At 46.7% G+C, this 24098-nt stretch overlaps 1 protein-coding gene across 2 annotated transcripts in view; it reads left to right on the top strand.

Annotated features, from left to right (window-relative positions):
* GTF3C3 (general transcription factor IIIC subunit 3) overlaps window positions 1-24098 on the top strand; it is a 310738-nt gene that overhangs the window by 264935 nt on the left and 21705 nt on the right. For both annotated transcript variants that reach the window (XM_086955414.1, XM_086955413.1), the window contains exon 17: window positions 14093-14245. In XM_086955414.1, the coding sequence (XP_086811540.1) occupies window positions 14093-14245 (153 nt within the window). The remainder of the gene's footprint in view (window positions 1-14092; window positions 14246-24098) is intronic.

Below are 24098 nucleotides of genomic sequence, written 5' to 3'. Positions count from 1 at the left end.
ATGGGGAGAACTCGGGGTAGATAGTTATGACTCCATTTAATGTGCACTGTCCGCATTTTTTCAACAAGGCTCTCTTTCAGAGATGCATTCCAGATAGAGTGGAGCATGGGACTCCTTAACACTTTTTTGTCATTGCCTCTCCTGCCCAGAGTTCTGAAGATTATTAGGAACGACCAAGCCCAAGTCATTTAGTGACTTCAGATTGGGCAACGAGAGTGTGAGACCCAGACCTGCTGGCCACTTCAGGGATCTCCTGTCCCAGCAGTACCCAAACCTGCTCAATCTGTACCTCAATGCGTTTGACCTTTATCCTGAAGTTGCCAATGTCATTCTTTTTTTTTTTTTTTTAATTTTTTAAAACCTTTATTGCGCAGTATCATCAAACAAATACGGGCCTACAACCATCCGGCCGGCCTCGACATCTTTTTAAGCACGTTAGCAAGCTATACGGCGACTCAGTAGCACTTCAATACAAAATAACAATCAACCTGGGTTACACTGGATATCTTCGCACTACCGAGAAACAGGAGAATGTAAGGTTAATTTTTAAAGTTTTTTAAAGTGTGTTGTAAATTATAGGAACTAAGAAGGATCAGAGTCCATACAGTCCATCTAAGACATGAGTGGGCAACGTCTACCAGAAGATTCCAACAAGCAGAAAAACATAATCAGAATGGCGGCATAGGGATAACACAAAAGGATAAACAGTCACAAATTATATTGCATGCCGGTCGCTACCCACCTCACATCGATCCACCCTACTGACCCAAAGAAGAAACAAGAAAAGAAAAGAATATAAGAATAAAGAGAAAAATAAGGCCCATAGAAACTGAAACGGACAAAATAAAAGCTACGGCCTACCCCCCCCTAGCAGTGTGCCTGTCGCCCAAAAAAGAGTACCCGAAATACAGAAGCAGAAAGAAAAGGAAGAAAGAAAGGAATCATATAAAACCGGAGGAGGGCCAAACGTATGTGCTCAAGACAACCAACATGTGCATTCTCGGCCACCCATCCCCGGACCCCCGAACCGATGTGGAACCAACGTTCAACTCCCCCATCTGTCCATCATAGCCCCAGCAGTGCGAGCAACAGCAATCAAAAAAAAGGAAAACATCTTCAACCTTGCCCCTTGCGATCTGGTGTGTCGACGAGGTCCAGCTGCACAGTAGCCATCTTGGATGGGATAAACAGACGGGATGACCACAACAGAATAGGACGCTGTCCACCAAAGTCTGTCCAACTCAAAGCCATGTGTTCTACAACGGTACAAAAAGAAGCAACGCATAGCAGCAATCCTCCAAGGTAGGCCGGCCAAAGCAGTAGCATCAGCTCCAAGATAAGACAGTGAGTCACGCCATTAGACCACAAAGGAGTTGCCGGACATGGCGTCCGGAGACGATTCCCCAGCCACTGCATAAGTCCACGAACACCGGACCTCTTCCCAACCTTTACAGTCAGCACCGCGGCGGTATCAGGATCCCGTACCTCCAACGCCTCCGTGTACATCTGGGTAGGCAGTCCACAGCAGTCGAATAAAGGGTGTGGCGCAGTGCCCCGCACTCGAGAGCAAACTCGGCCAGTCGAGGGCACGTCAGATGAAATGGCATCCAGTCGGCCCCCCAGATCCTGGCCATTATCATGCAGGGCAGCTCGCAAAGTACCTAGAGCGCCCAGAATATCGCCAATCTTCAATAGTGCCCCAGGATGAAGGGATGCAGCAGCTCCCTGCACACGGGGCTCACGGACATGTAGTAGTCCTCGAAACTGGCCGCCAACATCCCCTGCGAACAGCCGATCATCCCGTTGCCGCTCCGAATAGCACAACCAGGCCGGGGGCACAGGGGCAGCACACTCCATTCCGACACCACACACGGCTCCAATGCAGTGTCGGTAGTCGTCCGTACCCTCAATAGCAGCCCGGGGTCGTCCGTTTCAAGTGCCGAGTGCTCGATCCAAAATGGCACCTACCACAGCGCTGGGAGACGAAAAGCTATCAAAGCCGTCTGCGGGCTGGGGAAAGGATACACTCGCAGCTGCGATATCTTTCCAGCGTAGAGATTAGCGAAGCAGAATGGATCACTGCAGCGGAAAACACAGTGCGGCAGCTACTCTCCGCCGGCCGACTCTGCCCTGTCTTCAATGGCCGCTGTTGTTGTAGTCAGGGCCGGCCGTCCCCGAGGAAGAAAGACCCGGTCACCGCCATCAAACGCCAGGGAGGAAGCAAGGACGTCCCATCTCTTCTACCGCAGGGAGCGCGCCGGGGAGCACACCGTTGGAATCGGAGTCACCTCCCGGTTCCGATAACTCGGCTCAAATACAAGATAGCTTGCAGGATAAATTGCGATATGGGAGGAAAGCGAGAGGGTCGGCGGAGCCGAGGGTTTAAGCGGCCATCATGGTTGCAGGCTAGGCTCCTCCCCGCCAATGTCATTCTTGCTGTCATACATAAAATTGATTTTCTTTAAGCTCAAATATTGTTTATAACCATAACCAAGATCCCCAATATTAAAGAAGATTTTTCCAGGGTAACAGTTAATATTAATTTTATTTTTCACCTTTGTTGGCCAATCTACTCGACAATACTGAGGCCAAACAGACCTGGCCTTCATTGGCTTTTGAAAACAGATCTGCTGCAGAGAACCCCCTTGCGGGGCCCTTTGGGCATTGCAGTGTCAGTCGAACGAGGAGCATAAACCGATGATGAAGCATGCCAGTACTTGGTGGATGAGGGCCCGTGCTCCTCAACCATGTTGACGATTAATTATCATATAAAGAGACACATTGTCTAATGATTATACTGTATTTTCGGTGAGGTGAGCTTCCTCTCTCCTGTGAACTTCACACTTTATTATTGAGATTAGTTACAGTAAGCAAGTTGTGTGCTGGACCATGATATAAATTGCTGTCCTACAAAGTTTGGGACAAGCTTGTGACCTGCTGCAGCACCTGCATTATAGACCTGTTATAGGCAGAACTGCTAGATGGCTTGTTGTGTCTTTTTTTTATCTCTGACTAAGCAAGGACTTGCAGTGGGCACTGTTAAAAGTTATTTATTGTCTTTTTTCATTTGCCGGATCAACCATCATAGTCCAAGTCAGTTGTGATGAGATTTCGCAAAGCTTTAACACATTTTTCTCCACAAACCTTTTGTGTCCCACAGTGGGGCCTAAATGTAGTCCTCCGTTTCCTCATGTATACTCCCTTTTAACCAGTGCACAGCTGTCTACTACATACCCTGACAGAAGTCTTGTCTCCTGTTCACAGTGAATTTAATGTTTTGCATGAGTGAACTTTGTGCTCTCCGGGCAACCACCTTACACCTAATACAGGTGGTATTGAGTGCAAGACAGCCTTTTTGCTAAAGGTTGGACTGCTTTTCATGTTGGGCAATCCATCACTCTCACAGTGTTCTTTGACCTACCTCACCCCACTATGGAGGAGGAGAAACTCCTTTGTGGGATACTATTACCATAGTTGAAATTTGTTAAACAGTCCCTCTATTCCCTGGTGTTACAAGTCTATTGGTTCGATCCAAACACCATTACATCCTCTAATCTAGTCAAATCGAAGTCCGTCTACTCTGATCACAAGGAGTCAGACATGTTCATGTGTGCTGGTCTGGGCCTTTTGACAGAACGTTTCCTAGAATTCAAGCCTTTCCCCCTCCTTTGAGACACTTATGGATGAGATGGACCCCCCACATACAAATTCTTCATATTTAAACTTTAGGCTGGCTATCCTGGCACTCACTGTATTTAAAACTAAATGGAAAGGTGATAAAGGGGGAGGAAACATTTGTCCATCTTGTTTTGGGGGCGAAGAAACTGATGATCACCTGCTGTTCTTCTGGAAACGCTGGATCGGCCCTTTATGTCACTATCTTGGAGTTCTCCAATTCAGAATTGCTATAAGAATTTGTAGGGCAGATATGTCCCCTGTGGTAGTTCTTTCTATTTCCAAATATCTTGAGTGTATCTGGCCCATCTGATGTACAATCATGTCTTCCCCAAACATACACCTCTAGTATTAGTTTATATATGAGTGTGTACTTAAAATGATTTTTTCTTTTTTATGAATCAGATTATTTTAATGACGCTTTTTAATTACTTTAACAAAAACAATTGTATGCAACAAGTGAGTGTTTTATACATTTATTGTCGTTGACCAAAATAAAGTTTTGAAATGAAAATGATTGACTCTTACGGTTGGACCAGAGAAGAACCTTGAGCTTATACTTCAGTTGCACCAAAGACCATTGGGTGGACAATCAGCTTTTTGGGGTTACTCGGGGGCAGAGAAAGGCAAGGAATTGAATAAAAGAAATCTGTCAAGGTGACTAATCTTCTACTTTAAAATGTTCTACGCACTTGCCAGGAAGCAGCCTCTGGAAAGGCTGAGGACCAATTCCACAAGGGCCAAGGCTGCTTCCACTGTTCTCGCTGGCACACGGAATGTCCTTCCTTACATATGTTAGGCTGCAACGTGGACATCAGCACATACATTAATGAAGCACTGCTGCCTTTATAGCCTGGTCCAAAGGGAAGGGAATGTTGACCAATCAGTCCTGCAGGATCTATTTTGCCTGAGCCAGTCTACAGACCCAGCACCTGGGGAGGTATTGCTCTTCTACATGTGAGTGTTTTACTGTTAGACATATCCATTATGATTATTCTGCAGTTAGAAGTATCCATCAGAAGAACAAGTTACTTAACTTCGGTAACACTCTTTCTGGTGGATACTCTGACTGCAAATTCCTCACTGCCCTCCCACCTCCCCATTGTCTGGAATAGCCTTGTTTCCCATCTAAAAAGGTCCCAAACTAGATATCTGCACTCAAGCACTTTCCACTATTGTCTAGCTCCTCGCCTGAGAACGCAGATAGAGTCAAGAATGATCCTAACTTAGATGCACAGCGGTGGACCTTATATGTAGCTCCATAGTCACTTCTGTGGCTGAATAAAGTCAATGAGGTGCCGCACAACAACACCCATTGGAACAGGTTCAATGCTGTGATTGCCACCTACCTATCTTTTGGTGCTGTGCGGTGTATGGTTCGACCTCACATTCCCTAATGACTTTCAGATGCATCAGGAAGCATTTCTTGCATGAATTTAAATTGTACCTAAACACCAAGTATTTTCTAGATCGGTGTCTGACATCCGCTTCCTGCAGTCGGTTATTTGGGGGTGAGAGGACATTTCCTGAGCACAGTCTTCGGCTGCAGAAGATTTTCTGGTGTTGGCAAAAAAAAACAGACAAAGTAAGGAGTGAAGAATCTGCAGGTAAAAGTATCCATCGAAAATAAGGGCTGAATGAGACACAGTGTCAAATGCAGTTGACACATCTATACTGCAACACCTAGCTTAGCCAGTATCATATGAAACGTATCCATAAAGGATACAAATGTAATTTCGGTTCAGTGAGATGCCCAGAAGCCAGTTTGCGCCGTGTCTATAACAAAGTGTTTCACAGAAGTTTAAGAATTTTTTGTTAACTTCTCTTAACTTGATTTTTGCCAAAAAAGACAATTCGGAGATGGGATGGAAATTGATGAGAATGTCGGCAGCTGCAAAGAGTTTCTTAAGCAGTGTAACTACAATGGCTTGTTTCCAGCAAGTGGGAATAAGAAGCATTACAAAATCAGGTGTTAATAAGAGTGATGAGAACAGGTACTATTTAAATAATCATTGTATGAAAATCATTGCTGGACAAAGACCCAAAGGGGATCCTGGCTTTTATAGTCAGACTCACAGCCATTTTTGACCTCGGTACATTATGTAAGTATGGATGACTCCAGGTTTAGTCATTCTGGGCCTTATTTAGGAGTTTGGTGAATGGCTTAAATTAAGTTTTACTATTAAGGTTTTATTTAGGCTGGAAAGTTATTCATGAAGCTGCAGTACCTCAAGTCGTTAACAATAGTTCCTCTCATGTCAGATCCAACTGAAGTCTCCACAAACCTGCAGTACCTCAAGTTGTTACCAGATGTCCTTCTAGAGTATGATGCAAGTGTTTCAAATAGCCTGCACCAATCTGTGGTGGTGTGGTTTTAACAAACAATTTACTTGACATCCTTTCCTATGCCAATGACACCTAGTTGATCCTCTCACTGTCAGAATACCTCTCCACCACCAGGGCCAATTTCCACATTTGGTTATGAAACCAGGAAGAGCAATGCTTGGATAGAGTTGTTGCTTATAAAACTGAAACCAGAAAGGTTTTCTGATGAGCTGTATAGTCATCATGCCATGTGTTGATTGATGGCCCAAGCCTGGATGCCCCCAGCCTTCACCCAACCAGCAGGGCTTTTACAGAGGCCTGTGCTTGCAAAAAAAGTGCATTCTTAAATAAAATGAAAAACTGTTCAACCTTGGTTTCACTGGAAGCGAACACTGAATCTCCTCTGTCTTCAACCAGCAAGTGCATTGAAAAGGTTGCTTTTTTCAATGACGAGACAAACAGAATGCAGCGCTCTCTATTAACTATGATTGGCTGTTGCCAGCCAATCACAGTGAAGGGGTGTTTAACAACATGCTAAAGTGCATTTGTGTAAGGGATGAGAAATGTCAAGCAGCAATAAGGAATGAGGTATAGGGATGATGGATGACAATTAGAAATGATGAATGATGGCTGACATGTAGGGATGAGAAGTAAGTATGAGAAATAGGGATGATTGGTGAGCTGTAGATTGTTATTACATCCCCTATTTACCACCTTCTTCCTTTTCAATCTGGTGCTGTGAGTTCATTCTTGTTTCTGCGAAAAGTCGTATCGACTATTCACGTTGATCAGTCCATTACCCTGTCCGCTTTTTCTCCCCGCCACATCCCTTTAAGGAGCAAGAGAGATTTCACTGGTTGGACCCAAATAGAATGCTCAGCTTTACATTACGCCATAATGAAGTATGAAGTTGGCTTTGTCAGTGCTAAGAAAGGAAAGGCAGTGTAAACATTAAACCTGTCTAAGTGAACCAACCTATGTATTAAAGCATACCATGCTCTGCCCAAGAAGGAACACCCTAAAAGCTTACAGGCTCATTCCACCAGAGCCAAGGAAGCTATGATGGCGTTGGCAAGGAGTGGTTTTGTGCTGGATGTCTGCCAGGCTACTACATGGGAATCTGTACACACTTTCACCAGGCACTACTACCTTGACCAGTCAATAGGGAGGCACATTTTACCCTCTGTCCTGCATGACTTTCTCAGACTTCTTCTTGGACCTTTTCCTCTTGGGAGGTACTGCTTTGATATCTATTCATAAGGTGAGGAATCTGCAGTTAGTAGTACCCTATCAAAAGTTACTTACCTTTCTTAACAATCTTTCTGGTGAATACTCCAACCACAGATTCCTCACCGCTTCACTCCTCCCTGTTGTGTGGAGTCCAACCTAAATTAGATTAGGCACACTATTGTCCACACTCTGTCATAATTAATCCGTGTCTCAGCCATGGAAATGCTCAAGATAATTTCCATCATCATGCAAATACTATGTCTCATCTATGATCTTTCATGACTGAACCACGTCTGAGGGCATGAAAATGGGTGCTAGTTACTATAAGGAAATGGTGAAGATACATTTCTACAAGGCCCTCTTTTCAATACCATGCACCCTGCTTTGTGGACCACCCAGCCTATGTAAGGTGACATAAATATTTAAAAGGGAGGTTTTGACCTGTCATAAGGGTTGATTTAGACTGATCGAATTGCAGTTTTTTGCCTGCTACAGTCCGGCTGAACTAGTTGGCCTGAAGCTATATTTTATACTGTCATTGTAGTGGAAGGCACAATAGGTGCCATTTAACTAATGACTTTTAACTCACAGGTCTTGGATACACTTTGTACCATATACTAGGGACGTATAGGTATATTACATATGCCAAATCGACCATGTTTAAAAGAGGAGTACAGGCACTTACTAATGTCAGGAGAGTGCCGTCATGGTCTGGGCTTTGTTTTGAGCATGCAGGTCTTGCTAAGCCCGTATCACCATGCTGCAGTGACTGTTTGCCAGGCAGTGAAACCTGTAAAGTTGCTGCTGATGGAGAACTGAGACTCGTAAGCGTCATGGTGGAAGCGTTTATGCCAGAGGAGTCTGTGCCCGATTTACCAAGTACCTTGACAATCCTGGTATAGCAGGAGAGTCTGCCAGTACCTAGTTGTCAAGAGGTTTGGGTTTTTGCCTGAGGAAAAGACTGAGCCTGCATTTGGCGTGTCGAGCCCACACAGCAAGATAATTGCCCCTAACTGAACCCCAAGCACTGCAGACGATGATGCATTCTAGCTGGGCTCCATTCAGGAGCTGAAGAATGGATTTTACATCTCCCCCCTGGGGAAGGCTTACTTACCACTTCTTCCGGAACTGCTTCGATAACTGAGGAAGCCAGCAGTGCCGCTCAAGAGGGAGAGCCTGCACCACTGGGTGATTCCTCATTTGCCGTGAGCAGCCCAGCTTCTAACAGCATCTGAATTTGCAGGTGCCTTCTCTAAGGAAACACGCTGGAATGCTGAATGGCCCCGTGCTACATGAGCAGGTAAGACGTGAACTGGGTCTGGTGGGCCTCTTGGGACTCACTGCTAAAGGTGCTATGCACCACAGTCACTTTTGACTGATACCCGAGGAGTCAAAGGGAAACTCTTGAGTACAGCTTATTCCCTGGATGTGGCCACCAGTGAATGGGGAATAACCCTGAACAAGTTACAAGGAAGAGGGTGGGGCAGGGATTTGCCTTACAACTACTAGACCCCAGACATCAGGGGGACTGTATTTGCTTGTGTATATCATTATTCTATTGCATATGTAGAGTTAGAAATACAATACTTCTTTTCCTATCAAATCATATATTTGACTGCATATTGATTTATTGTTTTTCTGTTTGCTCTTTGAGTTCTAAGTCCTGTTCACTTACCTGTATACCCCTGAGGGATCTTTTGACTACTCAACCTCAGCTACCACAGAGAGTCAAGTACAGAAGGTGTACTTGGCCCAGTTGCTCTGGATCCACGGTAGTAGGACCTCAGGACATCAGGAATTATATTATTTAACCACTACGGTTGGGCCCAGTAGCCACTGTGTGGTAAAGGAAGATGCATAGTCCAACTGTGTAAGTAGATAATCCTTTATTGTAGATTCCTTCTAAGGTAGGTAAGTAGGAGAAGATAGGAAGAATAGGTAAAACCCCACCAGGAGCAGGCTCCAAGCAGCTCAGCCTGAGTTGCCCAACTGACACTGTGAGCCATAGAGACACCTAGGCATTCTATGATGTCATGGTGCATTCTATTCAGTGGAGAGCAGTAGAGAAGTAGTTTACTACACATCCTCCTTCCTTAGGGAATGACAGCAGAAATAAAGAAAAGAATAAGTGAGATACGTCAAATACAACATTTACATGAAAGTACAATAAAGAGCTACACAAATCTAAATATGTACTACACGAGGTATCAGAAATATCATTAGCATGAGTAGAAATATAATAAGATGCTAAACATTACTACTACATGCCCCTTCCCCCTCCCTTAGGGAAAACAAAGTATGGTTTTGATGAATAACAACCAATGCAACAAAGAAGGGTGGTCATGCCCACAACCTCCCCATACATGAGTACAACACAGGGTAGGCACCCTGGTAAACAAAGGTGGGTGTAGACACAGACCCTTGGGAGAAATGCAACATACCCATAAAAGGTACAAGAGGTGTAGAATTCACTCTAGATAACCGGCAGAGTGTAACCCCAAAACAGAAATACACCCAAGAACACGTTCTGGAAAAACCAAAATTTCCCCTGACCAAGGCAAGCCGACACAGAAAAATGATAAAGTTTCTCACTCAAAGTCCTACAAACATGAAACCCTTGGCCATAAGTTCCAAGCATGTGGACTTCGACCGGAGCATAGTGTCTAAATGAAAACGTGCCAAAACAATCTCCAGCCAAAAATAGAGAAAAACGCATGGTACTAACCCTGTAAAATAACACAACCTCCCCTAAATAGGGTACACCACAGGATACTGACCCTGGGAAACTGAACCACAAAAAATAGAGCACAGTGCAGGGTAATAACCCTGTAAAGTAACACATCCTTCCCTAAGTAGGGTACACCGCAGAGCACACACCCTGGGAACAGATATGAGGCATTGACTACCCACAAACAATACCACCTACCCAAAGTAGGGTACACCACAGGATACACACCATGGGAACAAGTATGGGGCATTGACTACCCACAAACAACACCACCTCTCCAAAGAAAGATACAACACAGATACTCACCCTGGAAAAACCAAGACTACAACATCCCCTACATAGAGTACACCATAAGGTACAACATCACCCTAGAAAGCAAAATTGGGCATTGACTGGCCCCACAACCTCCCCAAAGAAGGTCACACCGTAGGGTTAAAAGATGTCACCCTAGGAAACCAAACTCCCTATGATAGGGTACTAATCACCCTAACATGTAACACTAGCTGTAGGTCAGTGCAGCCACCACAGCTTCCAGACACTTTCCAAAAGGACACCACCCATTCCTCAAATGAGGAACACACAGTTTCTTCAAAAGTGAATTTAAACTCAACCTCTCTGCAAAACACACAATAGGACGAACACACCGAAAACCTCCCAAAAGATAGAGCAACCAGAACAAGAGACTATGCCAAAACATGCGCCCAATCAAAACATGCACAGAGATGCTAAACACTTCAAAAATAAATGAATAAATAAACACAAGACTTGAGCACCGGTGAGCGGTTTCTCACCCGGGTTCTCAGTGCACAATTTTCCGCTGAATTTCGCCACAAGAGTCTATTGCACATCCTCCTCCCCGAAGTCGTCACTGATGGAAAACTGGTTCCTCGCTCGTTCTATGTAGCTCCATGTAGCTCCAGGAAGGTTGTCTCCTACTAGGATGGACAAGTCATTCCAAACATTGTGAAAAGCATTGTGACTTGCAACAAGCAAGGCCAGACCAGCCTCATAAGAAACTCTGACATTGTCATCGTGTTCTTGGTGCTGATCTAGTATGAAACTTTTGTCTTGGTTCAGGGACCTTACTATTTCTTGTTGAGATTCTGATCACGATCGCTTTGTCGCTCAAACCTCTGCTAGATTCCAATACCTGCCTCTGGTCTCACTGTCCCAGTTCAGAACTTTTTAAAAAAGTTTTAGAGTTGCCAGATTTTCTGCCACAATTCTATACTTTCTCAGTCCTGGACACTCTGTCCTGGTTCTAGACTCTTTCATGCCTCCCTGTGCCAGTACTGTGGGTTGTCCTTAACTGTGCTTGTAAACAAAAGGAATTCATCATTTTCCAGTACTTTACAATAATATAATTTTGAGGAAGCATCTTTCGTGTCTTCAATGTCCAGGAGATTTTAGGTGTCTCTTATTCCATGTTGAGTAGACTTGTTTTTAAAGCATACAGAAACGTCCAGTCTCCAACACTGTTTAAGATGCAGCTGTCCTGGTTGGAGTTTATTGCCTAGATGTGATCAGTCCCTAAAGCTGGTTGCAGACTAGGTACGACACTGTCACTGCCTTTAGGCACACTTGCCCGTGAAGTGTAAACCACATCCAATCAAATGTGATTCCTCTGTTACAAAACTATATTCTTAATTGAAGAGCCAGTAAGTTTGCAAGTATTTTCCCATGTTCACGGCTTATTTTCCTTTAATGGAAAGCCATAAACGCAAGATGGATATGATAACAAACTTGAAAGTGAAGGCTGTAGAGATAGCGCACCACAAACTGTACAGAATGGACTTTGTTTGCCCTCCTTTCAAAATTCTACTATGCGCAGACAGCATCCTCACAGGGATAAACATGAGTCTCTTTAATGCATACACTCGCTTACCTTATCATCGGAGTCGTATCTGCCTCACGGCTACATGTTTAGAAACAGGCTGTAAGTTACTACACAGGCAGACCCCTCTCTTCCAGGTTTTCAGGCATTGCTGTGCTGACATCTAGTTAGACAGTTTCCTTTAATGATTCAGCGATAATCCGTAAGAGACTACACAAAATATGGCCACTTTACATCATACATGATGATGTACCAAAAGTACTTCACCTGCCACACACTGGTCCGCCTGGCACACGCTGGATTATGGCGCTGGTAACCAGGCAATACTGAGACTCGCTGGAGATCACGGCGTGACTTATGACATACACACACAAGGCAAGCAGAGAAAACAGGATTTCTCACCCGCGACTTGCCGGAAACGTCTCCTGACATTAGACAGCCAACCCCTCATGAAAGAGTGTGGTGGTCATCCAGATTAGATTTTTCCGTAGTCTTGTAATCTCCTGAAACTACTGGCGGCTGATTTCTTCTTCTGTTGTTGTTTTAATTGCTGTTCTAATCAAACTCAAAACGGTGGCACGCTTCTTGACGTGGCACCGTGTGGCTCACGGCGCTGTTGCATGCAGGCGTCGCTGGTCAGCTATGAAGAGCTAGAGAAGAAGAACGTCATGCAGAATTCACTCTGCTCCCACGCGGCACTAAGAGAACGGTGAGATGCGCGTGAAAGGATTTTAAAATTTAAATGATGCGCTTCAGTTTGCCATGGTGGGGGGTCTACTTTAGGAATCCAAAGCGGCAAAACGAAATGTGCTCACCACACAAAACATTCCCAGACTCTGATCCTGCACATATGCCCTAGTGCTCACCAAAGGTGCTGCTCTTCATGCCACCAAACGCTCGGACATTTAGCTCCTCCAGGAAAGTTCTCTCGAACCGTTTTGTGCTGTCACTGTCTCCGTAAAAACACTAACCTTAAAACACATTTATAAAGTGCTGAGTGTGTCATTTGTAGATGTAGCGTGCCAGAAAAGCAGGATACTGCTGCTCAGTGCTAATGAAGCGGTTACAATACATATTCAGACTTTGAAGAAATCGCCGTTAGATACACTGCGAGGCTCTGCAGGAAACTAATTGCAGCTTTCAGGTAATTAAGTGGTTTACTGAGGATGCAGACGAAAACTTGCTGTCAGACTGCAAAGCTTCCTCAAGTCCGTTTAACGCTGTCAATGACTCTGCACCACACCAAATACCGATATGAAAGATGTTTGTTGTGAGGGAAAGTAACACTAAGTCCTTCTTTTCCCTAAAATACACCACCGCTGTTGAAGTGCACAATTAGACCTTAGTAAAGACGCTGATGGAATACACTGCCATACGCTGCCATTCCAACACCAGGCAGATCAGCAATTTACTGAGGATGCAGGCAGGTCACGACACTTCCAAGCATACATAGGCTAAAAAGAAGCAAGAGAACACACCTGTTCAACTGTTGCGCCTATGAGAGGCTTGCTGCTGGAGGAATTGTTCACTTCTTCCAGGTGACCACAGACTCCTCAGTAATGGAAGGCAAACGCCCAGGGTTCAGGCTGTCCAGATGGTGCAGGACACTGGTGGGGCTAGCTGGGGCGTTACCTTTAGTTTCAATTGAAGTTTTAAAAGTCCTTAATGTCTTAAGTTGCCTGACCTTTAATTACTTTGTTCCTTAGTTGTCTTTCTCCTTAATCCACGCGTAGGTTCAAAATCGTCGCCAAGTTGTGGTAAAGGAAGATGCATAGTCCAACTGTGTAAGTAGATAATCCTTTATTGTAGATTCCTTCTAAGGTAGGTAAGTAGGAGAAGATAGGAAGAATAGGTAAAACCCCACCAGGAGCAGGCTCCAAGCAGCTCAGCCTGAGTTGCCCAACTGACACTGTGAGCCATAGAGACACCTAGGCATTCTATGATGTCATGGTGCATTCTATTCAGTGGAGAACTGTAGAGAAGTAGTTTACTACACACTGCATGCCACATGGCCCTCTGATAGGGTTTCTGACATGATACGATACCAGAACCAAAGCAGTGATGTTATTAGTAGGAAGGTGAACAAAAATATTTCATGCATAATTGAACAAAAATATTTCATGCACAAGTCAATATAAGGCTGAGATTTTGTTTCTAGATGTGTATTTCTTTTAATCATATTAAAATACCTACTTGCAAGACCATATATTTATAAATGTACTGAGTAAAATTGTAATGGCAACATTTAGCAAAGATTTATAGATGTGTCATTTCTGTAATTACTTTTTGTTTTCCCGTAGGGATTTTCTTTTCTGACCAGATATCTGGATCTTCGTGGCCCATGCCAAGAGTCCTACTACAACCTCGGCCGGGGGCTTCATCAGTTGGGCTTAGTCCACTTTGCAATTCATTTCTACCAAAAAGCACTTGAGGTTCCACCACTTAAATTAGAGGTACAACATCTTCTATGCTTCTACATTTAACTTCTAAGCTTAATTATGATACTTGTGTATTTTCTTCTTTTCATACCTCTTAACCACAAGCTGCACTGTAGTCCTGTAAGTCTTATTCTGCATGTTGACATCATGAATGAAGGTTTTCTGTGTAGTTAATACGGATCTTATCTGTAGATTTTGTGGCATATGTAGTAGCCAAGGAGGTGAGTATCAATTCCCTCATGCCTTTTGGACTTGTTCATTCTGTCTTGAACATATTCAAAGCTGAACACCAGAAAACACTGCATAGTAGAACAAGCCACACATTGAAAGTTTTCTGATTGTGTTTTAATGAACTTGCATGTTTGCTTTTCATTATTTGTCAATATTGAATGCCCACAGAGAGAGGCTGAGGCATTAAAGCCCCGCACTTGTCAACAACGGTATCTGGCAAAGTATGATAAGCTGCTAATGGTGGAACGAACCTGAAGTACAGCCCCTCTATACTCCAAAAGGAAATCAAGATTTCCAAATAACTTGTATCATTGGTAGTTCAGCATTCAAGATTTGACAATTATATCAAATTGATACATTTGCATTTAAACGTGTTTTTTTTTACCTTTCGCAGCAGGAATATCTACAACGATTACATATCGTGCTTGAGGCTACGGCTACTGTGGCTACTGTCTGTTGGCGTGATGATTTTTTAAAGAAGAAAACAAATAAAGAATCTTTGAACAAAAGAAACCTATTTGATATGTATTTGTTACATGCATGATATGTAATTGTTGTGGATACTCAAGCTGCGGAAGGTCAAAAGAACACGTTTAAATACAAATGTATCAATTTGATGCAATTGTCAAATCTTGAGTGCTGAAGCACCAATGATACAAATTTGAACATGAATTTTTGTATTTGCTTAGTTTAAATGTGGTGATGCATTGGTGGAGCTCAATTTTGATTAAGATCTATGTGAGGAATAATTATTGATATCTCTAAAGTCACATAGCCACTACACTCATGAAATTAAAACCTGCTTAGAAAATGATGCTTTAATTTATTTTTTCACGCATCACTCTGCACAACCAATTTTGTGAAGAAAATCCTTATTATACTTCAGACGCTGCCACCCACCGTGTCTTAATTCATTGTCCCTTGTACAAGAGCCCCCCACCCCCCTCCCCTTTGATAGATTGGAGAATACTCTTTCCTTAACTGTATACATACTGAGGAGAGATTTAAATCATTCATGTCACTTCTCTTCCTTTCTGGGCCATAGAGAGCAAAATATATATATCTCAACTCCACTATTTTCAGCAACTTACCTTTCACTGGGAACAAACTGAATGTGTACTCAAGATTCGTGCTGGAATTTTTGTTTATTATTAGCCCACCACGACCGCCATGACACGTTAGGGTCTGACACTGCCTTGATTACATGACGCGCTCTAGACAAGGTGGGGGATAATATTGATAAGTGGTTAGCTGCCTATGAGGTGTCCCTAAGAGCCTATGCGGTCCCAGAGAGTCCCGGGGGGGTGGTCTGTACAAGTACATACCTCCGGAAGTTGGGGACACACTCCTTAGCCTAGAAAAGGAAGACCAGACCAACTATTCTGTTATGAAAGAAGCATTGCTTAAGAGGTTCGGCCTTACCCAGGAGAGGTATAGGCAGAGGTTAAGGAATAGCCACAAAATTCCCACATAGAACTGGATAGATTTCCTGGACTACGCTAGTAAAGCTTTAGAGGGCTGTTTGCGGGGCAGCAATGTGCATGCATATGAAGGATTGTATAACTTGTTTTTAAGAGAGCACCTTCTAGAGAAATGTTTTCCAGAGCTGCGCCAACACATGGTTGACTGCAAGTTGACCAATCCTAGGAAGCTTGCGGAGGAGGCGGACACCTGGGTCAGTACCAAGGTGTCCAACAAGGGTTCTGGGGGGGGACTCCCAAAGGGGTGGTCAGGGTTCCCACCAGAAGAAAGAGGGGGGAGATTAAAAGAAAGAGTTCTCCAAAGGCCCCCAAAATAATTCACAAGGGAAAGGGTCTGGGTCCCAGCCCCAATCTGGCCACCAGAAGCCCACTTATCCTGACAAAGGTCAGCAGCCCAGAATTGTCCGATGCTATGAGTGTGGTGAACTTGGACACTACAAGGGGGATCCCAAGTGTCGCAAGAGAGCACCACAGGCCACTGGGGGTAAAAACCCCGGGGTGGCTAGTGTAGCACTTGGGGAGGAGCTGTCCCTAGATGATGGGAGTGAGCGGGCAGGGCTTGTCCTAGTATTCTGATAGACAGTGACATGGTTCCTAAGGTCCATGTACCCTCAAATACTACCAAGTATAGGCAGTGGGTCACCCTCAATGGTCGGGGGTGAAGGCCCTGAGGGACACAAGTGCCAGCATGACTATAGTAAGGAGTCAGCTGGTATCCCCCGAGCAAATAATTCCTGATGCGTTCCACCCAGTTGTGATGGCTGACAACAGGGGGGGGGTCACTATCCCATAGCTCAGGTTCCATTTGAGTGGGGAGGGGTTTCATGCCTTTTAAGAGTTTCTGTGAGCCCTGCCATGCCAGTGGACTGTCTGTTAGGGAATGACCTAGACCATACTGCCTGGAAGGAGGTAGAGCTCAAATCGCATGTGGAGATGCTGGGGTTACCGGAGTGGATTTGTGCTACCACACGGTCTATGGCTGCCCGGAAAGGGAGTCAACCAGGGCTGGAGCCTTGAAAAATGGCCCAGCCAGCTGCTAAAAAGGGAGGAGCCCGAGGGTGTGGGAAGCCCACCCCGGGGCAGGCACCCCGTGAGATGGATGGTGCAACTGAGGAGGTTGCACCGGAGTCCACAGAGGGGGACGTTGCTCCCTTGGGGGACCTACCTACCCCTGCAGAGTGGCAGGTGGAGGGAGGGCCCACCGGGGAGGAGTTTTGCTCATCACAGAAGGAGTGCCCTACCCTTGAGGGCATGAGGCAACAGGCCGAAGCCCAAGCAGCAGGCAATGCCTCCGCGAAGTATCATATTTACTGGGAGGAGGGGCTCCTTTACAGTGAGCCCAAGGCTTCTGTGCATGGGTCATCAAGGGCCTTAGTGGTGCCCCAGTGCTACAGGGCCTTTCTTTTGGAATTGGCTCATGAGATCCCTTTGGCAGGACACTTGGGCCAAGACAAGACCTTCGCTAGGCTTTTCCCACATTTTTATCAGCCGCAGATGAGTATCTCCTCAGATACATTCTGCAGGACCTGTCTGACCTGCCAAGCCAGTGGGAAAACAGGGGCTAAGCTGAAGGCTCCCCTGGAACCACTACCTGTCGTTAGCACCCCCTTTGAGAGGGTGGGCATCGACATTGTTGGGCCTATGGATCCACTGACTTCTTCTGGCCACAGGTTTATCCTGGTTCTGGTGGACCACGCCACCCGGTACCCAGAGGCTATTCCTCTGAGAACCATCACTGCACCTGCAGTGCCACAAGCCCTGATGGGGATTTTTACCAGAGTGGGTTTCCCCAAAGAGGTGGTGTCCGACAGGGGTACCAATTTTATGTCTGCCTACATGCAAGCCATGTGGAAGGAGTGTGGGGTTACTTATAAGTTCTCCACCCCTTACCACCCACAGAGCAATGCTCTCGTGGAGAGATTTAACAAGACCCCAAAGGTCATGATCAGGAGTCTGCCTGCGGGCCTGAGGAAAAAGTGGGACATCCTCTTGCCCTGTTTGTTGTTTTCCTACAGGGAGGTACCGCAGAAGGGAGTGGGCTTCAGCCCCTTTGAGCTTTTGTACGGTCATCCTGTTAGGGGACCCCTCAGTTTAGTGAAGGATGGGTGGGAGAAGACTCCAAGGAGGCTTCCCCAAGATGTAGTGAGCTACATGCTGGCCTTCCGCAGCCAAATGGCTAAGTTGTGGAAGCAAGCTTCTGACAACTTAGAGGCCAGCCAGGCAGTGATGAAGGAATGGTACGACCAGAATTCTCAACCTGTGGAGCTAGAACCTGGACAGAAGGTGTGGGTCATGGAGCCTGGAGAGCCTAGTGCCCTCCAGGATCGCTGGACAGGCCCTTATGAGATATTGGAGAAGAAAGGCAAGGCCACTTACCTAGTGGACCTTTAGACCCCCAGGCAGCCCCACAGGGTGCTACACGCCAACCTCCTCCAACCCCACCATGAGCGGTCTGAGCTCACCTTACTGATGGTAACTGATGGGGCTGAGGAAGAGGAAAGTGAACCTCTCCCGGACCTCTTTGCTGCTAAAGAGAAGGATGGGTCAGTGGAGGGAGTGGTTCTCTCCCCATCCTTGACTCCTGAGCAACAGAGGGACTGTCGCCCCTCAGTGTTTTCCCTTATCCCTGGGATTACCCACCTGTGTATCCATGATGTGGACACAAGAGACAGCCTCCCTGTCAAGTCCAAGTCTTACAGGTTGTCAGATAAGGTGAAGGCCAGCATCCAGAGTAAGGTCACTAAGATGCTGGAGTTGGGGTGATAGAGCCCTCCAACAGCCCTTGGTCCAGTCCGGTGGTACTGGTACCAAAAGCTGCCTCACCTGGCACCACACCAGAACTTAGGTTCTGTGTGGATTACAGAGGACTGAACTCTGTGACCAAGACTGATGCTCATCCCATCCCTAGGGCGAATGAGCTCATTGACCGACTGGGGGCTGCCCGATACCTGAGTACTTTTGACCTCACGTCAGGGTACTGGCAGATCGCCCTAACAGATGGAGCTAAAGAGAGGTCCGCCTTTTCCATCCCATAGGGCCACTACCAGTTTAGAGTGATGCCCTTTGGACTGAAAAACGCTCCTGCCACCTTCCAGCGGCTGGTGAGCCGGGTCCTCGCCGGTTTAGAGGCCTTCTCTGCTGCCGACCTGGACGACATAGTGGTCTTCAGTGCAGCTGGGAGGACCATCTGGGTGACCTCCAGGGAGTGCTTCAGGCTCTGCAGCAGGCAGGCCTGACTATCAAAGCTAGCAAATGCTAGATAGGGCAGGGGTTGGTAGTCTACCTAGGACACTTGGTGGGCGGGGGCAAGGTGCAGCCCCTACAGGCCAAGATAGAAACCATCCTGGCATGGGAGCCTCCCAAAACACAGACTGAGGTCAGGGCATTCCTGGGCCTCACAGGATACTACCGCAGATTTGTCAAGGGTTATGGCACTATTGTGGCCCCCTTGACTGAGCTAACCTCTAAGAAACAACCTAGAAAAGTGATCTGGACAGAGGCTTGCCAAAAAGCCTTTGACTCTCTAAAGCAGGCCATGTGCACCGGTCCTGTGCTCGGGGCCCCTGACTTCTCCAAAGAGTTCATTGTCCAAACGGACACCTCAGAGCATGGCATAGGGGCAGTACTTTTGCAACTCAATGAGGAGGGACGGGACCAACCAGTGGCTTTCATGTCCCGGAGGTTACTCCCCCGAGAACAGCGGTGGAGCGCGATAGAGAGAGAAGTTTGCGGTGGTCTGAGCTGTAAAGAAGCTGAGGCCATATTTGTTTGGCTCCCACTTCCTGATTCAGACTGACCACCGGCCCCTCAGATGGCTCATGCAAATGAGGGGCGAGAATCCCAAATTGTTGAGGTGGCCCATTTCCCTACAGGGGATGGACTTCAGGGTGGAACACAGACCCGGAGTAGACCACACCAATGCTGACTGTTTCTCTCGGTTTTTCCGCCTTAGTGATGAGAACTCCCTGGAGTTGGGTAGTTCTTCCCACTTTAAGCTGGGGGGGACACGTGTTAGACCTGTCAGCCTTAGGGTGGTCTCCCCTACATTTTTGCCCTTTTTGCCTCCCATTTTTACCTTACATTTTGTTGGACTTAGGACTCTGGGACCCTCACCACTGCTAAACAGTGCTGAGGTGCGGGTGCTCTCCCCTAAAACATTGTGAGGCTGGCATATCTGCCACAAGCCACTGCTACCGCAGTAAGGCTAATCCTCCATAGGCGAATATTGGGAACCTCCCCTTATGGGATAACTTCTGATAGGGACCTAATAAGTCTGTCATGTTTGGTCTTGTTGGACTCGGGGCGGGGAACCCTTTCCAATGATCTATAGGGTTTGGGCTTTACTACGCTAGGGATCCCACTTTTATAAAGTGGACCTTTTCCTGCCTACACTTAGATTAGGCTCTGCAGACTCCCCCCCCTCCCCGCTGCATGCTGATAGCCTGCCTGGGTTGGGAGGTGGGAGTGGTGATTCACACCTTCTTCCCTGGGATGAGCTGTGATGGGCTGCCCACTGTAGCCTTAACGGCCTGTCTCTCGTCACTGTGACAGCTAGGTCACGGAAGGCAGGGAACATACCAGCACTCCCTGGACTCTTCCAGAAGCCCCTGCCCCCAGACCCTTCCAGAGACTTCCACCACTTTCTAGCTCCTGGACTGTAGAATATATAAGGGAGGGTCCTGGCCTCACATTCTTGTTACACTGCTGGACCTGGAAGAATCCCTGCTGGAGTGAGGACTACTGCGCAGGAGGCTTGCCATTGTGAAGGAGGCTGACTGCTCCAAGGAACTGCTGCCCCATAACCTACTGAGCTGCCCTACTGTCTGCTGATCCTGCCCTGTGAGGGAGACTGGAAATACCACCACCAGAGTGTCTCCACAACATCCCAAAGGAACTACTTTTCTTTGAACAACATTCAGAAGAAATGCCTGGGGTCTACAACCTTTTTAAAGAGCCTGCAACCTTCTAAAGACTGCCTCTGTCAAATTCATCAAGACCCCCGCGCTCTTATTTAAAAGTTGCTAATGCAAGGTCTTTGCCTTCAGACCGGCTTTGTGGGAAATTCAGTGGACAACAACGATCTGTTCTCCCTCACTGTCCCGGCAGTGCTGTATTCCTGAAAGCCTCCCCGCCGCCTGGGGTGTCCCTAAGGCACTGTGACGAGCTGTGGAAGGGAAGCGCTGTGCCCCGCATCTCACCGCCGCAGCCCGGGACCCAAGTGTGACTAGAAGCACTTTGGGAGGAAGAGCGCTGCCTGCCCGGTGATTCATAACTTAAACTGCCCTCTGTAATCACCGCTGCCACCCGGGACTCTGACTGAACTGTGTGGGTTGTGGCGGGAAGGCGCTGTGTGCCAGTCATCGCTGCTGCGGGTGCAAAGGGACCTCCCCCCCCTTTCAACATTCATCAGCGCTGCCCGTGAGCTGACTGTGCCTTGACTGGGGTGGCGCTGTGGCAGAAAAGCGCTGCAAGGCCCCCTTCACCGCCGCGGGCCCGGAGGCTCAAAGTGCTGCCTTGATCCCCGCTGCTGGCCTGTGTGACCCGGGAAACCCATACGCGGCCCCCGCTGGTGATGGAGCAGGGCCGCGCTGGGATTGGTGGAGGCGCTGGGACTGCCCCTGCAAGGAGCGCGTCACTGAGAGAGCCGCGCTAGGATTGGCTAGGCGGAGCGTCATCTAGCAACGGGGAGCGTCGCTAGGGAAGCCACGCTGGGAACGGAGGAGCGCGAGGCGTCCCGCCGCCCCCGAATCTCATGATTGCCGGCGAGCAAGAAGGAAAGTCTGCATCCTCCAGGTAACTGCCTAGCGGGGCTGGGAGTAGAGTGAGAGCCGGCGGAGGTGGGGCTCTGAACGACTGGGTGTGCACGCGGCAGGTGCTACGTGTAGCGGGGCATTCTGGTCCTAAGGCAAACCGGAGGCTGAGAGAAACCCATAGCGGGACGGCCATAATTGCACAACCGGCCTACCAGAGGCCTCCCGGGCATGTAATTATTCACGGGCCATAGGTGCACACTCACACTGGGATTGTCATTTCAGTGAGAGGCCCACTCATTACGCTGCAAGGGGACTTTTGCCATAAGAACGTTCCTACAGTGAATGTTGACCATAAGAGCCTACCTAAAGTGAACGTTGGTCATAAGGGCATTCCTAGAGTGAACTCTTTGCCGCACGAGCAGCCCTAAAACGAACTTGGTACCATAAGAGAACACTTGGAGACAGTACAGAGAAGAGCATGCAATGTGCCATTTAGATTAGTGATCTTGCCCGAAACCTGGATTTATTTTACTATTGAACTTGCCTAGGAACTGGGTTTAGTTTGATCCTACCGGGAACTGGATTGACCTGATTATTGATCTTACCAATTGTGGACCTTGCATAAATTTGAGATAAAGCTATTTTATATTTTTATAAACAACTGGTGTGGTGTCCTTTTGTGAGTGCTTCTTATTGCGTCACTGCTGCTGCGTGTTGCACAAATACTTTACACATTGCCTCTGAAGTTACGCCTTTGCTGCTCTGCGCCAAGCTACCAGGTCGGAAGCGGTGGTCCCTACTTGGACTAGGGTGCATACCCCTGCCAACTAGAGACCCTGGTTCTAACAGCCATGAAACAAAACTGTATTGTTTAAGGGGACACAAACTCTAGGAGCCATGGAGCTGTGCTTTTGCTTTGGCTATAGATGTATCATGGTTGCTGTGGACCAAGTCGGTAAACCCCGACGTTGGAGACCTCACCGGCGACAAAAATTGGGCAGATAAAAAACAAGTACTTGTCTAGCAACATTGTGTCAACTACACATACCACTGAGACAGCAAAGGATACAGGTGAATCCTCGGATAGGCGAGAGGAACGAGACAAGAACACTTTTCTTGCAGAGAAACTATATAAACTGGCAAGCAATTGTAGCCCCTGGGGAAGCCATAGAGGCTAAGATAGATACAGTGCGGCCAACATGAGCCTACTTTGAGCGCCCAGATAAATCTGTCGGATAGAATTAAACTAACTGAAGAAACCACAGAAGATATATTCCCCATATTATACAATCTTCAGAATGGTGTCTGAGATTAAGAGGGTTAAGGCACTAGAATACAGAGTGCCTGAGGTTGAAGGCCACAACAGAACGTCAGAGTGGTTGCAGGTACAGGTATGGCGGCTTTCCTTGACGAGTGGATTAGTAAGGAAGTGGCACAGAGGATTCCAGCTAAGTAGCCCCTACCAGGGTCAGCTCACAGAGCTATGTTAGCAAGATTATTCTGTTACAGAGGCAGGGATATGACTACACAGCAGCAGTCCAACTGAAAAAAGCATCATTCTCAGTGGTCTCAGAGGAGTTCAAGGGAAATTTGGGTATAGTGTATAGTATATGTTCTTGCTCCTGGCGACATTGATGGTCATGATAGATGGACAATTGCTATTCTTCACAGAAACATCTGATGCAAGGAACTAGTTGGAAAGACTTAAAGATTGCAATGATGGAGTCCAAGTGCAACAACAATCACTTCCCAGTTGAATCAATCAAATAATCATTCAGTACTTGTAAAGTGCGGCTTATCACCCGTGAGCGTATCCAGGCGCTGGACTGCTGGGTTTAGTCGAAGAGTCAGGTCTTGAGTTACTTCCTGAGCTCTGTCATGAGGGAGAGATTCAGCGGTAGAGGGCGTTCCAGGACTTGGTTGGTTATGGCCTTCATTGAATGTTTCCTTTATGCAGTTTGATTCTCTGTACCGACTGAAAGCCATGCTTTTACAAAAGGATGTGCCCTTAACCTGAGCCCGAGAGACTTTGATCTCCAGGTTTCAAGGTCCTCAGCTGCAATACAGACATTGATGCGAATAAATTGCCTTTTGTATTTCAGAGAAATGATACAACGTATCTTTAACATGTCTAATACGAAGAGTTTAGTACACCTATTGAAGACCATAGATTCTGGACTGTTAAGCACCTTTCAGACAGTCTTCTGAGTGATTACAACTTTTTTACACTCCATATTTGGAAGCATTTTTGGAGGGCTTCTGCTAATCCTGCTACTCGTAGTGGGTATTCTGATTTAAATTTTTCTGCTACCCAATGGACGTCCCAGTCATGAGGAGATAGAAAAAACGCTCTTGAAGTGACGTTACAGTGACCGCCTGGGACTCCCATCTGGGCACACCTTG

This window comes from Lissotriton vulgaris, chromosome 2_1 (genome assembly GCF_964263255.1).
Source record: "Lissotriton vulgaris chromosome 2_1, aLisVul1.2, whole genome shotgun sequence".
Classification (NCBI taxonomy): domain Eukaryota; kingdom Metazoa; phylum Chordata; class Amphibia; order Caudata; family Salamandridae; genus Lissotriton; species Lissotriton vulgaris.
Note: the sequence above shows the minus strand (reverse complement) of the source record. Positions and strands in the feature narration are given on the sequence as shown.